Source organism: Orcinus orca, chromosome 9, assembly GCF_937001465.1.
Source record: "Orcinus orca chromosome 9, mOrcOrc1.1, whole genome shotgun sequence".
Classification (NCBI taxonomy): Eukaryota; Metazoa; Chordata; class Mammalia; order Artiodactyla; family Delphinidae; genus Orcinus; species Orcinus orca.
Window position 1 is genome coordinate 26,205,024 of NC_064567.1, and position 21,938 is coordinate 26,226,961.

General features: G+C 35.4%; 1 protein-coding gene across 2 annotated transcripts in view; it reads left to right on the forward strand.

Moving 5' to 3' along the window:
• Nucleotides 1–3,439: 3,439 nt before the first annotated feature.
• Nucleotides 3,440–21,938, forward strand: part of POT1 (protection of telomeres 1) — an 82,125-nt gene continuing 63,626 nt past the window's right edge. Inside the window, exons 1-4 of one of the 2 annotated variants that reach the window (XM_033420370.2) lie at nt 3,440–3,591; nt 4,264–4,551; nt 6,648–6,720; nt 8,956–9,047. In XM_033420370.2, coding sequence (XP_033276261.1) covers nt 4,429–4,551; nt 6,648–6,720; nt 8,956–9,047 — 288 coding nt within the window. In that variant the 5' untranslated portion in view covers nt 3,440–3,591; nt 4,264–4,428. The remainder of the gene's footprint in view (nt 3,592–4,263; nt 4,552–6,647; nt 6,721–8,955; nt 9,048–21,938) is intronic. The other variant, XM_004265486.4, reaches the window with a different exon arrangement.

The following is a 21,938-nucleotide window of genomic DNA, read 5'->3' on the forward strand; positions in this document are numbered from 1 at the left end:
ATACCTATTACATATTTAAATTTATACTTGAAATATAAATTTGTTTGAGATATCTTGGTTCAACTGTATAACAATATAAAAATTTGATGCTTTAGAAATAGGATTTTATACATTTATTGAGATGTTCAATAGGATTGGACAGAAATGCTATTGAATTATGAGGAAATGAATGCTAAACAATGTAGCCTAGATATTACTGTTGGGAAATCTCAGGAATAAGTAGAACATGATATTGTCAAGCTGTTGGGATGCAACATGATAACAAATGCTTGCAGGAAGATAGTTGATTGCAATAGGAATGGGTTAATGGCCCCACAATTAATGAAATGCAAAGGAAATAAAATTGAAGTGTTGGGTGTCTAGAAAATTCAGTTCAAAATTTCAACATTAAAAAGTAAATATTAAAAAGCAGTTTAAAAATGCTAATAAGAGATAAAGAGTACCAGAAATTTGTAGATTAATTTCTTTCATTTTGGTCAATTACTGAGAATAACAGCACTGAATCCTTATATTTATGCTTTTCTCAATTAAAAAAATTCTTTTAGTGCTCATTATTTATTAGTGAGAATCTCATTTTAACTTTTCTTAAAAATTGAAAATTTTTACATTGTAGATTTTATACCAAAACTTTCTTCTCCGCATGTTTAAAAATTATAATTTGTAATAGCTATTACATTAATTATTAGTCTTGGAGTAGCTTTTTATGCTGCTTCAATGGATGTAGAAAAACAATAATGGATTGTTTTGGCATTATATGAGTTCAGTAACCTTGTCTAGTTGATTCAGTTTCTTTTTTTTCTCCTTTTATTGTCTTAAATTATGCTGTATTTCATGTTCAATTTTCTTCATTGGTAGGACAAACTAATTGCTAATGTCAGGGAAAGAAGTATAGGATCTGGAGCCAGATGCATCCCCAGCTCTGCCACTAATTGGGAGGTTGTGAAGAAGAAACAAGACTGGAAGTTACTTGGATATGTAGGGAACATCTGGGTTCTAGAGTAATTGAGAACAATCACAACAAAAAAAGCAGTTATGTACACTTCTGTTAGATATCTGCATCACAGTGGGATATGGACATTTACAGGCTAAATAGGAAAGAAAAAAGAAAACTTTGAAAGGTTCAGTTGATGGAGGATAAGAGAAAAACTAAGAACATGTGGTAGTGTTACCAAACTCAAACTTGGCTGCTCATTGCTCAAGAATCCAATACTGAGAGACAAATATTGGGTAAAAGGAAAGATAGCATTATTGAGGAAGCTAGCAGTCCTGGGGAGAAGGTGGACTTATGGCCGAAGAACCAACTCCCAACTCCCTAGGTTTTGCTTGGAGATTATACAGGGTAAAGAGGAAAAGGGCTACATGCTGAGGAGAGGGTTTGGGGGCACATGATCAGTACATGGACATTCTTCCAATTGGTTGGTGGTGAGGTAACTGGGCATCAACATCATCAACCTTCTGGTTCCAACTGGTTTGGGGGTCTACATGCTTGTGGGCAGCATACAGTTAACATCTTCCACCTGGTGGGCGTTTCACTATCTGCAAGACAGCTCAAAGGATATGGCTCAGAATGTTTTCTATAGCCTTTAAGGAGGAGCCAAAGGTCCTTAACTTTGTTTAATGGCTAAACCATCATTATTTTGTCTTATTTGACTATTTTCCTTTGTTTCTGCATTTTCTCATTTCTCTGATTGAATTTATTGTTTGGCTAAAGGTTTTCTACAGACAAGCAGCAGGTGAAGGACATTGGCGGTGGGGGGTGGGGGGGTGGGTCCTGTCCCTGGAAGGCCTCATAGGGTCCTGCTCAGTTACAGTAGCAAAATGAAAATACTTTTTAAAAAGATGAGTAAGAAAGACTAAAAAGTATCCTTTTGGCTTAGCAACAAAGAGGTCTTCAGTTATCTTGGAAAGGCAATTTCAGTGTTAATAGGGTAGAATTGGGGGTGAAATGGAATGATGGAAGCTAGAGGTGAGGAAAGAGAAAATTTTTTCCTGAACATTCATTTATTCAACAAATATTTAGCACCTACAGAACTGCTCAAGTTTTATGCATACAATAGTAAACAATTCTCCTTGCCCTTAGTAAGCTTAGGCTGTGGAAGAATGTGTTTAAATGCCAACGGCAAATGTAAAAAATTAATAAACAGAAACCTCAATTAAATAGAGTTGGGAAACCAGAAGAGGGAGCTCTCACACCCTGCTGACCTCAACAGGAAGAAGAAAGACTTCTTTCCCGGCAAAGACTCAGCCAATGAAAAGCCATGGACTCTTTGTTTACTAAAACCCTCACAACTCCCTTTCCCCCTCTGTATCAGCTTTCTTCTTCCCTTGCCAGTCTGGGTCTTGCATGTCTCCCCCTGGCTGCAGACCCTGAGTTGCCATGCTCTGCTGATCCCAAATAAACCCATCTTTGCTGGAGAATTATCTGGTAGTTTCTTTGTTTCAGATCAACACAAAGAGTAAGAAGGAAAAGTTGAAAATAGGTTGAGAGAAGATATGTAATTTATGACAGGTGAAATGAACATGGCAAGGATCCAGGGCCAAGGTGGAGGGCTTCACTTAGGCAAGAACAGTTTTTATGAGCTGGTAGAGACCAGGGTAGGAACAAGGAGAGGATCTAAGCCTTACTTAGGAAAGTTTTCCTCTAATGGCCAGCTGCTGAGCTCAGACTATTACCACAACTGGTGATATATGAATCAGGGGAGGGAGAGAAAGGGAAGATGGACTAACACCAAGTGCTTCCTGCTGAAAAAAATACTTTCTTTAAATATAGTTAGCTATTTCTTCCTGCAAATATATATGTACGGCAGATATTTTAGTCCAATAGGCTTGGAAATATTTATGTAATTCTTCATTTCATTATAGTTTTGGACTGAGGTGGTTTCGCTTAAATCAAATGACTGGAGGCATAAATCAGAAATTAGCAGAGGATTCACATTTAACAATGTCTCATTAATTATAGCACAAAATCATAGCCCTATAAACAAAGTGGTTAATCAAATCTGTCTGAAAAGTAGCATTACTCATTGGTGGAATTATTTCACTGTAAAAGCTGCATTTGAGCGCTTCCTTTTAGGGGGAGAGAAATGGAAGCTAAAATAAGGGCCCTGCCCACAGGAACTTCCAGCCTACCAAACGGAATCTTAAAACCCGCTCTGGTTTTGGAAAGGCTTTTCATTGGCTACAGGATTTAGGAACCACAGAGCATAGCGTTCCCGTCTCCCACCGCCCCGCACACCCCTCCCCCACACGGTTTGCACAAAATAGGCGGGGCGGGGCTAAGGGGAGCGGAGGAAATTCGGGGAGCGGGAGAAGTACAGCCGCCTCACGCTTCCCCAGGTACCGCACCCTCTAGGTGTTCCGTGAAACTTCCAGGGCATTTTAGGCCTGGAAACCGTCTCGCAACTCGTCCTTCCAAGCGCCCAGGAGCAAGGGGCAGATTACCCCCGCCTACCGACTGTGTACGCATGCGTAGGACTGGGTTGCTAGCGTGCGTGTGACGTCACGGGCGCGCCAGTCTGAACTCTTCCGGGTTTCTGTTTAGAGCGCTGGTCAATTTCCAAGTACGTTTGGAGTTCGTTGCTTGGGTACAAGGTGAGTCGGGACCTGAACCAGTATTATGAAGAGGCTGATTTAGTTTAGATAAAAATTTGGAGAAGTTATTGCAGAGAAACTGTTCGTACTTGTCTTTCTTGTGAGCTTGCTGTGTTGACCATCTTGCTTGGCGTTTTGTGAGCAGCTGACTTGAGTTAATGCAGGACCCCCGCCCTCTAGACGGCCAGCTGGCTTGGAGAAGCTTGGTGGGCACACACTAAAATTAAATATCGACACTAGTTCGTGTCCCAGGCAAGAAGTTTGAGAAAAAAGATTGAATCTGCAATGCACAAGTTAACATCAGTTCAATAGTCGTTTCTTTCGATTGCATAGGGGCTGGAGGGGGGGAGGCAACTGATATATTTTGGAGTAATAAGCTTTTCGTGCACAATTTGCCCACACAATATTAAAACTGCCAAAGGGATTAAAAAACAAACCCAAAACTTTTCAACCTCCCTTCCCTTCCCCATAGTTTGTACATTTTAAAGCACAGTGGTAAAGGCAATTGCTAGTGCAGTGTGTACAGATCCTAAAACTGGCTTTTAGAAGTAGTTCTTTAAATATAAAACTAAATAAAAAAGGGTTAAGTTTCAATGCCTTAGGAGGATGCGTGTATTGATCCCTGTAATAAAATTATAGCATAATCCATCCTTCCTCCCTCTCCCCCAACAGTGATGACTAACTTAAAGGAAAGGAAAAGCAAAACTAAATCAAAGAAGCTTAAAGCAAATTATTGACTACATTTTGGATAAAACACTGGGCTTTGTGTTTTCAGCAGTAAGCTATCAACTTCCCTAACTGAATTTGCTTTCCACGGCACTGTGAAGCAGATCTGATATGCCACTTGAATTAATAAAAGAAGTCAAAGGACTGCCTGAAGTTGATCTGCTAAGTAAATTACACAAAGTAGATTTCAGATACCTACAGCCAGGTTGTGATTATAGCAGGAAATATATCGAGGTAAGAATTTTCATAACTCAGAATAGTTGTCTTTTGTTTTCAGCAGTTGGATTGTCAAGTGCCTAGGTGTGGTTTTTCTTTGAATTTCTCTTGCTTGTGGGTAACTGAGCTTCTTGGATCCACAAGTCAATGTTGTTCATCAAATTAGGGATATTATTGGCTAATGTTTCTTGGATTTTTTTTTTTTTAGTATATTATTACTCATTTCTCCTTCTGGATGTCGGTTACATGTATGTTTGTATGTTGGACTGTTTGATACTGTACTTCTGGTCTCTGAGGTAGTTTGTTTTTCTTCAGTACTATTTTGTTTTTGTTTTCTTTTTTGGCTGAGGGATTTTCAGATTGTGGAATTTCTATTGTTCTGTCTTTAAGTTTACTGAACTTTTTTTTGGGTTATATCCAATATTGTATGCATATTTAGTGAATTTTTAATTTTAGTTATTGTATATTTAAGTTTTGGACAAAGTTAAGAATGCTGGGAAGGAGGTAAGGGACTTACTGATAAAATGGGTCTGATAGTAAAAGAAGGAGAAATAATGCCACACTTCAGTTTTGCCCTTCTAATCAATATTCTCCATGTAGACATTTATCTTTTATTCCTTTGTTTATTTTCCATTTTCCTTATATTTTGTTTCATATGAAATAGAGTATTACGTATTACAGTTGGTCTTCTCTACTTCATTGAATTTAAATTCCTAATCAAATGCTTGTTAGTATTTGTAAACTCATTTTGCATTTGGTTGATTCGGATGATGTTTCTTGCATACTTGTATTTATTAATAAAGTGCTGTGATTAGATTCCTTTTCTTTGTGACAAGTCATTAATACTAATTATTACTGAGCTGTATCTAACTTTATCATTCTTCTCTTATTTTGTGTGTTTGATATAGAAGCATTTAAATGAAATATTTTTTAAATTCTAGTACTTTTATTAGTGTTACTAAAATAAACCCTTTTATATATAAGTAAAATGTCAGTTTGAATTCTTAAATTCCTTTGTCTAACCTGCACGTGTCTGTAGATATCTCAAGAAACATATTTATGTTTCTTGAATTTTATTAAATACATTTTACTGTGAAATTCATTGTTTTTACTATACAGTTCTGTGAGTTTTGAGAGATATATAAAAACGTATAACTACAACCATAATCAAGCTATAGAACAGATGATCACCCTCCCCCCAAAAATTTTAGAGTCAGCTGCTACCCTAATTTCAATCCCTGGCAACCACTTTTTTTTTTTTTTTTTTTTTTTTTTTTTTTGCGGTACGCAGGCCTCCCACTGTTGTGGCCTCTCCCATTGCGGAGCACAGGCTCCGGATGCGCAGGCTCAGCGGCCACGGCTCACGGGCCCAGCCGCTCCGCGGCACGTGGGATCTTCCCGGACCGGGGCACGAACCCGTGTCCCCTGCATCAGCAGGCGGGTTCTCAACCACTGCGCCACCAGGGAAGCCCACCTGGCAACCACTTTTGACCAGTTTTCTGAGAGTATACAGTATTCTTGCCTTTCAAGAATGCCATGTAAATTGAATCATACAGTATGTAGCCTTTTATTTTTTTAATTGAAATATAGTTGATGTACAGTATTATATGTTACAGGTATCAGTAGGTAGCCTTTCGATTCTGGCTTCTTTCACTCAAGACATTTGAGATTCTTCAGGTTGTTGAGTTTATCAATAGTATTACTTTTTTTTTTTTTTTTTTGGCGGTATGCGGGCCTCTCACTGTTATGGCCTCTCCCGTTGCGAAGCACAGGCTCCAGACGCACAGGCTCAGCGGCCATGGCTCACGGGCCCAGCCGCTCCGTGGCATGTGGGATCTTCCCGGACCGGGGCACAAACCCGTGTCCCCTGCATCGGCAGGCGGACTCTCAACCACTGCGCCACCAGGGAAGCCCAATAGTATTACTTTTTATTGGTTGCTAGAATTCCATCACAGTCTGTTTATCCATTCCCCAGTATAGCAGTACTTGGATTCTTTCCAGTATTTTGTAATGATGAATAAAGCAAATTTAAAAATTTATTCTAATTTTTACTTGTATCTTGGTATTATAATCTCTTTTGGCTTTTCTGTGTAACTGTTTTTCTCTCGTTTCAGGGAAAACTCTCACTTATCTCTTCTTTAACTTATGGTGGAAACAGAAGAGCTGTTTTGAAGATTGGACTACAAGGTATATAAGAAGACCATTTCTGCTTAACTTTTTGCTTGTAATCTGGAAATGGGTAACTTTGTGTATGTATACATACACACATAAGCACAAAAATCATTTCTAGTGTAAAAATCTATGGAATGAAAAGTTATTCTTTTCCTCTCTAAATTTTTTTCTCCGAAGTCTATCCTCTCCCCATTCTCCCATTGCTTCTGTTATACTTCAGATTCCTTTAACGTCCTATCCAGACTATTACAATAACCAACTCATCCCCCTACTTCTAGTTTCACTAATGTGACCCAAACAGCTTAGCAAATTTTAAGAAAATGCTACTTTCAGCATGTTATTTCTTACCCAAGTGTAGTTACATGAGGGAGAATTCTTCTTCCTAGTAACCCTTAAATAATCCTGGTAAGAGTTTAGAATACTTGGGGACCAAAGTAAATCTCATCTGAAGTCTGAAATTAGTTGAATGAATAAAGAATGGTCTACAGCAGTGAATGGGAAACAAACTTTGAACCACATTTCTACAACTATTGAAAACCAGATATATATCAGACACTGTTCTAAGTACAGGGAATATAGCAGTGACCGAAACAACGTTCTTGCATTCATGGAGTTTACATTGTAGGGGAATAAATAAATTCAACAAATAATTATATAAAGTAATAATTGATAGAAATGTGGTTTGTAGACAAATAGAGCAGGATAAGGTGGTATGCCTGATGTATTATCCTTTTATATATTCCTAGGTATGATTTGCTAATATTTTGTTAAATTTATGAAAAATATGATAGGAATCTGTCTTTTCCTGTAGTGATTGGTAATTTATGTTTCTAAGGGAATTTATCAGGTCATCTTGGTTGTCAGATATATTGGCATAAAGTCATTCATAATATACTTTTTATATGCTTTTAATGTTGGTAGGATCTGTAGTGGTGTCCCATTTCACTGATTTGATAATTTGAGACTATTTTCTCTCTCTCTCTCACTTTTTTTTCTGATCATTCTGGCTAGAGATTTATTTTACTGATCTTTAAAATCGGCCTTTCTTTTCATTAATTTTTCTCTATTTTCCAGTTTTCAGTAACATTTCTTGTCTGTTAATCTGCTGTTAACTCCAATCAGTGTACTATTAGCTTCTAATATTATATTTTTCAACTCTGGAAGTTCATCTTGAGTTTTTTCATATCTGCCAGTTCTCCTCATCTATTTTCTTCTACTTCCTTGAACATGTACTTTTAATAACTGTTCCAAAATCTTCTCTGGCAATCCTGTCATCACTGTCATTTCTGAGTTTTTTTCTATTGATTCCCTGCCCCCCCCCCAATCCTTACGTGTTTTTCCTTTCTGTATGGTTGGCAGTTTTTTAACTGGATCCTGGACATTTAGAATTTTATATTATCAAATATTGGATTTATTTGTAATCCTTTAAATATTATTTGTCTTTGTTTTGGAATACTGTAAATTCTCTTGGAATCAGTTTGGTTAGCTTTGGTAGGATGGATCTAGAGCAGCCTTTATTTGAGGGCTAATTTGCCCTTATCACTAAGGAAGTGCCCTTCTGACAAGTTTACTATGTGTTTTGTGTATGAGGATTCCACTCTGGCTGGTTGGAACCAGAACAGTTCACAGCCCTGTGTGAGTCTCAGAATTGTTCTGCCTGTTTCTTTCAAGTGGTTCTAATCCCTTTCCTCCCATGCTTTTGTAGATCAGTACTCAACCAAAGACCAGAAGGCACCCATCTCCAGAGCGCTCTTATCTATCTATGCTGCTGTCTTCCTTTCAGCACCATGTCATGCAGATTCTAGCTGCCTTGCTGTCCTCAAATCTGAACTCTTCTGAATTCAGTGAGGCTGTTGGGCTTTCTTTGGATTTTTACCTCCATTTTCTGCTGCCTGGAAACTCTTTCCAGGAAGTAAGCTGGGGCTATTGCTTTGTTTTCCATCTCAAAGAGATCACTTACCTGCACTTACTGTTGTCCAGTGTCTGAAAACTGTTGTTTTATATATATTTTCTTACTTCTCTAGTTGCTTTAAGGCCGGAGAGCAAATCCCGTCCCTGTTACTCTGTCATGGCCAGAAATAGACATTTGATAGGTCATTTAAGATATTAAAGAAGTAAGTTTTAATTACTCTTCTTCATAATTATATTTTGAATTATCTATAGTTTTTAGAATTTAGTTGTCATCAATTTTCTTGTCTAGAACACCTTTATATCTAAAGTGTTTTTCTGTGTGTCTGTGTTTCTCCACAGAACAAGAAAATTCAAATTCGGATATCAACACCCTCAGTGTATTATTTTTTGGAAAATTAGCAAAGGACTGTGCTAAAGTTTTCTATGAAGGGGTAAAGTATTTTTATATTACTTTATCTTTTTTGCAGTAGGCTTAGAATTATTGAAGATGCTGTATTTATCCCATAGGCCATATTTTAGTGATTCATTATATATTTGTAGGTATATAAAAAATTATACTTAAAAAAGCAACATCTTTAAAATTGAACACTTGTAAGAGGTTAGTAAAACTTATCATTGACATAAAAAGGGACAATTTTTCCTCTCACTTAAGTTTAATTTTTAGTGTTCAATAGAATAGCTTAAAGATATATACATTTTCTCTTCACTTAATTAAAAAATAATTCTCACTAACTAAAAAATAATGAGCTATAACTCTGTATTTTTATAATATTTTCTATAATTGTTATAAAAAGAAATGCCTGCTAAATCCCCAACAAGATAATACCAAACCAAACACAACAGCATATTAAAAGGAGTAAACACAATGACCAAGGGGGATTTATCCCAGAAATGATGTTTGGTTCAACATAAGAAAATCAGTCATTGTAATATATCACAGTAATAGAGCAAAGGGAAAAAAACACAAACGATCATCTTAATTGATGCAGGAAAGGCATTTGAAAAATTCTACACACTTTCATAATCAAAACACTCAGAAAACTAGGAATAGAAGGGAACTTCTCAACATAGTAAAGATCAGTTATGAAAAACCTACAGCTAACATCATAGTCAGTGGTGAAAGACTGAAAGCATTCCTCCCAAGGTTAGGAACAGGACAAGGATGCTTGCTTTCACCACTGTTATTCAACGTTGTACTGGAACTTCTAGCCAGAGCAACTAAATAAGAAAGAAATAAAAGACATCTGAATTGTAAAAGAAGAAGTAAAACTATCTCTCTTCTCAGATGACATGATCTGATATATAGAAAATCTTAAAGAATCCAAAAGAAAGCTACTAGGGCTAATACATGAATTTAGCAATGTTGCAGGTTACAAGATCAGCACAGTAAAATCAGTAGCACCATCCAGTAGAACTGTTTGCGGTGATGGAAATGTTCTATATCTGTGCTGTCAATATGGTAGCCACTAGTCATATTTGGCCAATGAGCCCTTAAAATATGGCTAGTACAGCTGAGGAACTAAATTTTAAACTTTGTATAATATCATTTTAATTAAATTTAAATAGCCACATATGGCTAGTTGATACTGTATTGGACAGCACATCTCCAGAAATTAACCACTGTTTGGTGTATAATCTTACAGATTTTTTCTGCATGCATATTAAAATGATTTAAAATTAACTTTCTGTAAGAATCTCATAACATCTTTGATGTTAATTGGAGATCCTCTAGATATTTGCAAAACCAGTTTTGGTAATTGAACAATATTGAAGCATATAGCTGTAAAACATTGTTGAGTCATTGATAAGTCTCCAAATAAGTTGCTCAGAGTTAGACAGTACTTCTATAATGATGTTGCAGGAATATTAGATATATGGTTTCAATCCTTTTTGATTTATGGTTGTTACTAACAAGTAAATGACGTGGGAAAAAACAATGGTTTCTGCAAAATGGCACAGTCAGATGAGATTGTCTGTACTCTGTCTCTTTTTTCATTTAGGTTCAGTAAACATTTATTAAGTGCTGACATTTTGCTTGACTCTGTGCTAGGCTCTGGAGAAACCAAAATGAATAAGACACAGTGCTTGACCTTATGGAGTCCACTATCTCTAGCCTAATGGAAAATCATTTAATGGTGGTAACTATAATAGAACTGGAATAGCAGCCTCAATAGGCTGAATCTGCCTGGAGGATTTGGGGAGAAACATCAAAGAGTAGGCACTTAGTTTTTTAGTGGAATATTTTATTTGTTAGTCTTTAAACTTTTTATTATGAAAAATTTCTAACATATATATAAGTGGTAAGAATTGTATAACGACTGTCCATATTCCAAATATCTAACTTCAGTTATCAGCATTCAGGCTCTTATTTCATCTGTTTCATCTTTTCATTTTACTGCCACAGATTATTTTGAGGCAAATATCAGGAATTATATAATTTAAATCCTAAAAATTTCAGTATGTAAAAGAGAAAGCATCCTAAAATTATATGTGTATGTGTATATGTATATATACAAATGAATACATACCATAGTACAATTATACTACTGAAATATTAACATCAGCTTTTATAAACCATGAAATATCATCAATGTATTCATGTATATATACACACATATCTATGTATATCTATGTGTCTTACTATCTATTTGAATAAACACAATTTCATCATTATGCCTAAATAATTTAACAGTAATTCCTCTATATAATCAAATATCAAGTCAGTGTTCCAATTTCCCTGATTATCTCATAAGTTATTTTTAAATTTATTTTCTTCTACCAGGAGGAGACTTTAGGTAGGGAACTCAGTGAGGAGACCTTAGCAGTAATTCAGAAGCTATTGTGGATGTATAAAGACCAAAACTAAAGCATTTGTTGAATTGACCCAGAATTGATTAGTTGTATATGTGTGTGTGTTTGTAGTTTGGAGAACTGACCTAAGAAAACTGTACAATTTATGTCAGAGAACGTTTTGCCTGTGTTCTCTCCTAGGAGTTTTTTGCTAAGTTTCTGTAAGGAGGTGGTAAATCAGTTAATTTTTTCTTAATTTATAATTTGAACAAAGAAAAGAATTAGTGTAGTGATTTTTTTTCTCAGTGAAAAGCTGTTATTAAGTCAGTGGTATATCTTAAAATCTTACTTCACAATTTGAAGAAATCAAATAGGAGTTGCCATGCAATTCATGAAATCAAATAGTTGCCATGCAATTCATGTCCAGAAATTCCTAGGACAGTTCATTAGACTGTTTCTCTTCAGAATGATAACTAGACTAATTTTCGATGCAATTTTAAAAACTTTGAATGCGATATAGTTTTAATATGGTTGGTATGGCACTGTGAAGTTCTAGAGGCAAGTATACTAAAAAAGTACTATCTGACAGTCTTATCAAGTAAGGGGACTAGGAAATAAAGTATATAAAGCATGTGTACACATACACACACACACACACACACACACACACACACGCACACACACACAAAATCATACCTGCTTGAGGCCGTTTAGGTAGGGTAGGATCCAGTATCTCTACATAGCTATTTTGATGAGGCACTTTTGTGGGTGGCTCCAGTAAAGGCCTGTTATTGTTCCTTATTATTATTCTTCTTGCTCTTAAAGGCATGACTTTATTTCAGCTTTGTTAAAATAATTAATGTTTATGATGACAGTTCTGAATTATTAAGAATTCAGTGTTTAATAAGTCCCTAAATCATGCTTTTTTTTTTTTTTGGTATGCGGGCCTCTCACTGTTGTGGCCTCTCCCGTTGCGGAGCACAGGCTCTGGACGCACAGGCTCACGGGCCCAGCCGCTCCGCAGCATGTGGGATCTTCCCGGACCAGGGCACGAACCCGTGTCCCCTGCATCGGCAGGCGGACTCTCAACCACTGCGCCACCAGGGAAGCCCCCATGCCATTTTTTTTTTTTTTTTTTCACACACACATACTGTATTTTATTTTTACAAGAGATAAATAAACTGACACCAAGCATTGTAAATGGATGACCACAACATAAGCAACAATGATTGCAATTACCAAACACAAAACACACTCATACTATGTCATAATATTGAAATTCAGTCCAGTAATCCTCCACTGTAACAGCTCCTTTACGTTGCAGTGAAAATTGATTTGTATATTTTTTGCCTCTGAGTCCTTCTGGGATTTTTTTTTTTTTAATTCAAACAGAAAGTCACAAAAATTATAATTATCCTCATCAGTTCACTTAGTCCCATGTAATTAATTTTTTTTTCATCTTGATCTTTTGTTAGCACTTTTATGAATTCATCAGTTTTCCATTAGAGTTCTGAAAATACTTATTCATTCAGTTCAGCAGTATAATCAGTTACCAGAAACCTGTACTTGTCAGAGCCTTTTCCATGAATTCCTTGAAGATGAAAGCCTTTTATAGGAACATTTTTGCAAAAGCATCAGAGTACACCCAGAACTATCTGTAAATGACAAAAGACTTAAAAATGACCACGGTTAAAGATTTGATGAAAGTTCATAATAATGCAATTGACAAGGAAATTTAGTTATTTCTGAGATATACATTTTAAAGTAATAACTAGAATAATGACTTATAACATTATACCAGAACATATAAGATTTTTAGAAATTTCATGTAATGTCTGAAACATTTATATTAATATATTTCCATACAAATAACCCAAAGAAAGTTTATATTAGTTGTCTTATTTGTTTGTTTATACTGCAGGTTCTTATTAGTCATCAATTTTATACACATCAGTGTATACATGTCAATCCCAATTCCCCAATTCAGCACACCACCATCCCCACCCCACCGTGGTTTTCCCCCCTTGGTGTCCATACGTCTCTTCTCTACATCTGTGTCTCAACTTCTGCCTTGCAAACCGGTTCATCTGTACTATTTTTCTCGGTTCCACATACATGCGTTAATATACGATATTTGTTTTTCTCTTTCTGACTTACTTCACTCTGTATGACAGTCTTTAGATCCACCCACGTCTCAACAAATGACTCAATTTTGTTCCTTTTTATGGCTGAGTAATATTCCATTGTATATATGTACCACATCTTCTTTATCCATTCGTCTGTCGATGGGCATTTAGGTTGCTTCCATGACCTGGCTATTGTAAATAGTGCTGCAATGAACATTGGGGTGCATGTTTTCTTTTCAATTATGGTTTTCTCTGGGTATATGCCCAGTAGTGGGACTGCTAGATCATATGTTAATTCTATTCTTAGTTTTTTAAGGAAACTCCATACTGTTCTCCATAGTGGCTGTATCAATCTACATTCCCACCAACAGTGCAAGAGGGTTCCCTTTTCTCCACACCTTCTCCAGCATTTATTGTCTGTAGATTTTCTGATGATGCCCATTCTAACTGGTGTGAGGTGATACCTCATTGTAGTTTTGATTTGCATTTCTCTGATAATTAGTGATGTTGAGCAGCTTTTCATGTGCTTCTTGGCCATCTGTATGTCTTCTTTGGAGAGATGTCTATTTAGGTCTTCTGCCCATTTTTGGATTGGGTTGTTTGTTTCTTTAATACTGAGCTGCATGAGCTGTTTATATATTTTGGAGATTAATCCTTTGTACGTTGATTCGTTTGCAAATATTTTCTCCCATTCTGAGGGTTGTCTTTTCATCTTGTCCAGATTTATGATTTCTTTCCTTCTGCTATCTTTGGGTTTTGTTTGTTCTTCTTTCTCTAGTTCCTTTAGGTGTAAGATTAGATTGTTTACTGAGATTTTTCTTGTTTCTTGAGGTAGGCTTGTATAGCTATAAACTTCCCTCTTAGAACTGCTTTTGTTGCATCCCATAGGTTTTGGATCGTCGTGTTTTCATTGTCATTTGTCTCTAGGTATTTTTTGATTTCCTCTTTGATTTCTTCAGTGATTTCTTGGTTATTTAGTAACGTATTTTTTAGCCTCCATGCGTTTGTGTTATTTACGTTATTTTCCCTGTAATTCATTTCTAATCTCATAGCGCTGTGGCCAGAAAAGATGCTTGATATGATTTCGATTTTCTTAAATTTACTGAGGCTTGATTTGTGACCCAAGATGTGATCTATCCTAGAGAATGTTCCATGTGTACTGGAGAAGAAAGTGTAATCTGCTGTTTTTGGATGGCATGTCCTATACATATCAATTAAATCTATCTGGTCTATTCTGTCATTTAAAACTTGTGTTTCCTTATTAATTTCTGTTTGGATGATCTGTCCATTGGTGTAAGTGAGTTGTTGAAATCCCCCACTATTATTGTGTTAATGTCGATTTCCTCTTTTTTAGCTGTTAGCAGTTGCCTTATGTATTGAGGTGCTCCTATGTTGGGTGCATATATATTTATAATTGTTATATCTTCTTCTTGGATTGATCCCTTGATCATTATGTAGTGTCCTTCCTTGTCTCTTGTGACATTCTTTATTTTAAAGTCTATTTTATCTGTTATGAGTAATGCTACTCCAGCTTTCTTTTGATTTCCATTTGCATGGAATATGTTATCTCATCCCCTCACTTTCAGTCTGTATGTGTCCCTAGGTCCGACGTGGGTCTGTTTGTAGACAGCATATATATGGGTCGTGTTTTTGTATCCATTCGGCAAGCCTGTGTCTTTTGGTTGGAGCATTTAATCCATTCACGTTTAAGGTAATTATCGACATGTATGTTCCTGTGACCATTTTGTTAATTGTTTTGGGTTTGTTTTTGTAGGTCCTTTTCTTCTCTTGTGTTTCCCACTTAGAGAAGTTCCTTTAGCATTTGTTGTAGAACTGGTTTGGTGGTGCTGAATTCTTTTAGCTTTTGCTTGTCTGTAAAGCTTTTGATATCTCCATCAAATCTGAATGAGATCCTTGCTGGGTAGAGTAATCTTGGTTATAGGTTCTTCCCTTTCATCACTTTAAGTATATCATGCCACTCCCTTCTCGCTTGTAGAGTTTCTGCTGAGAAATCAGCTGTTAACTTTATAGGAGTTCTTGTATGTTATTTGTCGTTTTTCCCTTGCTGCTTTCAGTAATTTTTCTTTGTCTTTAATTTTTGCCAATTTGATTACTATGTTTCTTGGCATGTTTCTCCTTGGGTTTATCCTGTATGTGACTCGCTTCACATCCTGGACTTGGGTGGCTATTTCTTTTCCAATGTTAGGGAAGTTTTCTACTATAATCTCTTCAAATATTTTCTCGGGTCCTTTCTCTCTCTCTTCTCCTTCTGGGACCCCTATAAGGTGAATGTTGTTGTGTTTAATGTTGTCCCAGAGGTCTCTTAGGCTGTCTTCATTTCTTTTCATTCTTTTTTCTTTATTCTGTTCTGCAGCAGTGAATTCCACCAGTCTGTCTTCCAGGTCACTTATCCGTTCTTCTGTCTCAGTTATTCTGCTATTGATTCCTTCTAGTGTAGTTTTCATTTCAGTTATTGTATTGTTCATCTCTGTTTGTTTGTTTTTTAATTCTTCTAGGTCTTTGTTAAACATTTCTTGCATCTTCTCGATCTTTGCCTCCATTCTTTTTCCGAGGTCCTGGATCATCTTCACTATCATTATTCTGAATTCTTTTTCTGGAAGGTTGCCTGTCTCCACTTCATTTAGTTGTTTTTCTGGGGTTTTGTCTTGTTCCTTCATCTGGTACATAGCTCTCTGCCTTTTCAACTTGTCTGTATTTCCGTGAATGTGGTTTTTTTCCACAGGCTACAGGATTGTAGTTCTTGCTTCTGCTTTCTCCCCATGCCATTTTTTAAGGAAGATATTCCTCAGAAATGATGAGAGTGAGAGGGAGGGAGAGAGAGGAATGAAAGTGAGAATGCTAAGTAGATGTTTAACAGGGAAAGATACACTTATTTAGAAAAATAACTTACATATTTTTCCCTTGATCTAGAAAACAATTTCTCTATTATAATACTTTGATGAGATAGGGGAAAATGAAAAAAATCAGTTTAATGACTAATTTGCGTGTGGATACTAAGTTATAACAGATATTTTCTCTGGCTGCCCATCCTTCAAAACAAACCAATAAAACCCCAAATCAGTGTATTAACAGCTTTCTCATTCTTCAGGCTGTTAGGTATGCATAGGCAAGTTTTGCGATAGTACATTGAATTAGTAATATTTAGTTTTCATGGGTTATAGAATATTTGAAATATACATGAAATGTAGTTTCATGTTATTTAAGATGAACTCTTTCCTTTCTGTAAAGAAGTCCACTTTTAACAGTTTTAGAGATTTCAAGGACCTGGGCCAGGAAATAATAGCCTACTTCCTTTCAATTTGCTAAGATCATTAAAGTTACCTTTCTTTTCTTCGCTCCTGATATTTTTTTTAATAAGTACGACGTTACACTCTGTGCTTCAGTTTCCTTCAGGGGAGAAAAGTTGATTTTAATGCATGATCAGGAAGAGGTTTTAGCATCCTGTTTTAAGAGTCAACTGGCAATAAAACTAAAGCCTGCTTCATTTTTATGAAAGGGCCTATAGTTTATAGATGAAGATGAGACCCTAGGGTGCTCGGGTCTCCAGTGAATCCCCAACAGGGTGTAGGTAGCCAAAAAGCGTTCTTCAATCAACTAAAAGTGTATGTAAATGTATTTATGTATTTTTTTTCCCCTCTGAGGAGGCCGTCTGTAACTCTTACCTCATTCTCAAAGAGATCCATGAACATATGATCATCAAGAACTGCTTTTTAAAGGCCCAATTTCATGATTCTATCGCAGTATATAGTTGAGTTAATATGGAACTCCACAGAAATAATAATGATCTGATATTAGAATTTCGTATCTTACAAAAATCTTCCTGTATTATTTTTAGAAAAGTTTTATGTTCATGAGAGTCAAGTGCTAATATGAATGTAATGTTTTAATCTTCTTAAAGAATTTTTTGAAACATTTTACAAAGACAATACAAAAGAATCTTTGGAGGAAATGTTCTAGGTAGAGTTGCTATTAGAGAGGTTTGTGTGTATTACATTTATTATGCATATATTAATTTTTTTTTTACCTTAGTGCATGGATCTCTGTTTATCTTATACTTCCTTCCTCCTCATTAGTCCTGGGTATCTCTGACTGTGTATCTGTGTGTGCATATGAATGTGTGTGTTTGTTTTTGGAGGGGTTCATAATTAAAGAGCTCTTCTGGCTGGCATGTTTGGATGTTTTGAAGTGAAATGATATAAAGAGATCGTAAATTCTAATTTCTAGTGATGTAAGGAGATTAAAGAACTTACTTTTCTGTTCCTTTTTCTGTCCTTTATTTTACATAGTTCGATAGCAAAGGCCATACTTAAGAGGCTGTTAGAGTTTGCTTAAGTTTAGGCAACAAAACACATTTGTTTATTTTTCAAACATCTATTAAAGCTAGCTTCTAATGCTTAATCAGGTTTTTGGAATCTTTTACTAAAATATGGTACTAATCTTTTATATATTATATTACTAATCTTTTATTGAGAATATCGTATTATATTTGTATGGAACTTTACAGATTGCAAAGTGCTTCCATATACGTTTATCGTTTGAGCCATTAGTAACCCTCTGTCCTGATGGTCAGTAGTACAGTTATTCTAAAGCTAACCTTGTAGTAAGTACAGAAGCTGCTCTGTCTCCACGACTGTATTTTTGTCCTGCCTTAAGGAGATATTGTGGACTTGAATTAGGTCTTGGAAATGTTTGCCTTAGAAGATTTTGTTCTTCTTGTGTGGCCATGGTTTTAAAAGCATTTAAGCAGCATGGAAGGGCATAACCAGAAAAGCAAAAGCTGCCCCACTCCCTCTGAACCCACTCTCATTACCTACTCCCATTATTAGATAAAACCACTGCTATGTCTTTTTCTTTTTTTGGTATCCTTCCAGCTTTTATATATGTGTGTATATATGTATACTTACATATGTATGTATGTATCTTTATATACATATAAACATATATGTACATTTTCTACCAAATGACATCATACAATCCATGTTTTGTAAATTGCTTTATTTCACAACGTATCTTGGACGTCTTAGAGAAGTGTTTTAAAAATAAATACATGGTATTGAATATTAGGGATCTGTTTGCTTATATTTTAAATATGTTTTTATCTTTATCCTTCCTTAACATTCTTGTATTTATTAAATTCTTACCTGAAAAATAATATAAAAGGTTTATAATATAATGAGTTAGCAAAACATGTACATTTATCTATAAAACATGTATGATATATTAGATATTATTTTTTTTCCTAACTGATATGAAAGGTGTCTTCTGCTTTTGAAATATATTTTAAATAGGTATTCATTAAAATAGAATAGAACCATACAACTAATTAGTACTTGTCAGATAATAGGATGTTGGTAATGGTAAGTCAAGGTTTCTCCTTTTAAAATATAATGGTGTGAAGACTGAGGTCACAATTTAGTTTAAATTCTTTCTGCATTTAAAATCACGAATGTTGATCATTTGGGAGGTCTAATTAGTCTATTTATTTTAGAGTTTATAGTATTAAGGTTAAAGATTGTTGCAAATCAAAGGTAAAACTTTTTGCATAAAAGAATGAATTTTTATTGTGAGGTGGATGGACCTAGAGACTGTCATACAAAGTGAAGTAAGTCAGAAAGAGAAAAACAAATACCGTATGCTAACACATATATATGGAATCTAAATTAAAAAAAAATTAAAATAAATAAATAAATAAAAGTAAAAAAAGAAAGAGAAAAAAGGTCCGAAGAACCTAGGGGCAAGACGGGAATAAACATGCAGACCGACTAGAGGATGGACTTGAGGATACGGGCAGTGGGAAGGGTAAGCTGGGACAAAGTGAGAGAGTGGCATGGACATATATACACTACCAAATGGAAAACAGCTAGTGGGAAGCAACCGCATAGCACAGGGAGATCAGCTGGGTGCTTTGTGACCACGTAGAGGGGTGGGATAGGGAGGGTGGGAGGGAGGGAGATGCAAGAGGGAAGAGATATGGGAACATATGTATATGTATAACTGATTCACTTTGTTATAAAGCAGAAACTAACACACTATTGTAAAGCAATTATACTCTAATAAAGATGTTAAAAAAATTTTTTTAAATAAAAAATAAATGTGGACATACACAGGGTAAAAAAAAAAAGAATGAATTTTTATAGCGCGATTCTTACACCTTTCTTCTTTGCCGCTTATTTCCTTAAGATTAGCTCTGTATTTGAATACAGCAATCCTAAAACATCTTTGCTTTGCTAGATTAATGGTACATTTTGTGGGAATACAAATGGTCTAATTGAAATTCCCTCCATCTGAGGCATTTTTTTCAGTTTTAACTTTCATTTAAAGAAAGTTTTAACATTAATATGTAGATACAAAATAGGAAAGACTTTTCCAAAGTATTTTAAAAGTTTAAAAAAAGGTCTTATTACAAAACTGTCAAAGTTACAGACATTTGTTAATACGTTTTTTCCCATTCCTGTAAGATTTAGTTCTGAAAGAGGAGATAGAGTAGTACCTACCATAGAAGTCAGGAGATCTGGGTTCTTGTCTTAGTCTACAACTAATTAGCTGTGTGTGACCTTAAACTGCTCATTTATTCTCTCTGGCCCTTATTTTCTTATCTGAAAGATGATTATGCGATCTCTAAGGTCCTTCACAATTCTAAAATGCTAAGATTCTATGAAGTAAGTTTTGTAGTAGTTGTATAGTTTATGTTAAGATTTAATGAAGGTATATTTTATGTAATGTCTGTGTGTTTGTGTGTGTATATTCATATATTTAGGTATTCATTGAGTTGTCTAAACACTTGTTGAATGTTTTTTGTCTGCTCCATGTCAGAGACATTTTAACTGAATAAGACAGTTATGGACCTTGCTTTCATGGAATAGTTTTCAATGGAGAAGAGTGGAATTAAACAACTATTATGTAATTAATTATTTTATCCAGATATGATATGTACTAAGAAGATTGAGTAGCAGAATGAGAAAAATAGCCGAAAGAATGAACATAGGGGTACGGGGAGAGTAGATAAGTAAGAGAGAACAGCATATACAGAGGCCCTGAGTGAGGATCCTGGAATGCTAAGGAATTATAGTAAGGCAGAGTTCCAGAGTGAGTCACACGAAATGCGGCTGGTGAGCTGGGTGGGCATCAGATCATAAAATGATTTGTAGACCATTTAAAGATTTTGGTTTTTATGCCAATTATGTCCTTGGTGTTACATGATCCAATAAGTGCTAATACACATGAAATACATTTATTATGCTAAAGAAACATTTTCTGTCAGTCACTGCACTATCAATGACATCAGGTCCCTGGTTTTTCCCTGTACCCTTTCACTCTTTAACAGTGTTTTAAGATGTGATAACCTAACAGTATTTGCAAGGTCAGTATAGTAAAAATTACTTAATGCCTGTTAAAGTCAGATAAGTTTTTCTTTTTGGATTATCAGCTGTTTCATATTTTCTTTGCCCTTTTCCTGCTCAGTGATGACTTGAGAATTTTTAGTATGTTATCCATTAAAAATAAGCAAATTAATACACTGGTTTTGTGTATTTTTGTTACCTATTGGTTTGCTTCCTATTTCACCACTGATTGTGTTCCTCATTGGGAGATATTAGCATGTAAAAACCATGGTTGTTTATATGCAAGTAAGTTGTCTGATTTTTTTTCCTTCAATTGTTCATTTTTAAAGAACGCTTACGTTAAAAAGACCCGTATTGATTTCACTCATTTTCTCTGCAACTCGTTTGCAGTAGAAATATTCCTGTTGGCTACACTGAAAATTGTCTAATGATGAGGGCTTAATCTATCTAAGGCACTGTGACAAAAGGGAAATGACTGCTTTGCTGATATCTGAGTATGCCGAGTTATTTCAAAGATTTCATTTCAAATGTGTTTTCACTTTTATAACTGTGATGCAAAGATAGCAATTAAAACCTTATCATTTTTAGCAGCAGGGTTATGCTTCTCAAGCTGGTTTCCTAATACTGTTTTCAGCAGACTGAGATAGGCACCTACTCTGACATATCAGAATACTTTAGTCTCACCACTGAACTGTGTAATTCCCATTCTTGTTTGAATGGCTTCAGTATGCTGTGCTCTTCTCAGAAACTTAGAACAGTGTGTGTTAAATCTCATTTTCAACTCAATCTAATGAGTGTTTATACAAGCTAAAACAGCCTATTATATATTTATGTTTCTAATCCTCTGTGTATTTGAATTAATTTGAAAGTCATTATGATTAATAAATTGATGGGACATGAATCCTAAGCCATTTATTTTTTTCTCTTTTGTTTAGATCTGTATTTCAGTTTCTACCAGTGTTGATTAATTTATTCAACAAATATTTGTTGACCACTGATTATGAACAGAAGCCTCCACTAGTCACTTGTGTGGGATATTCAGATG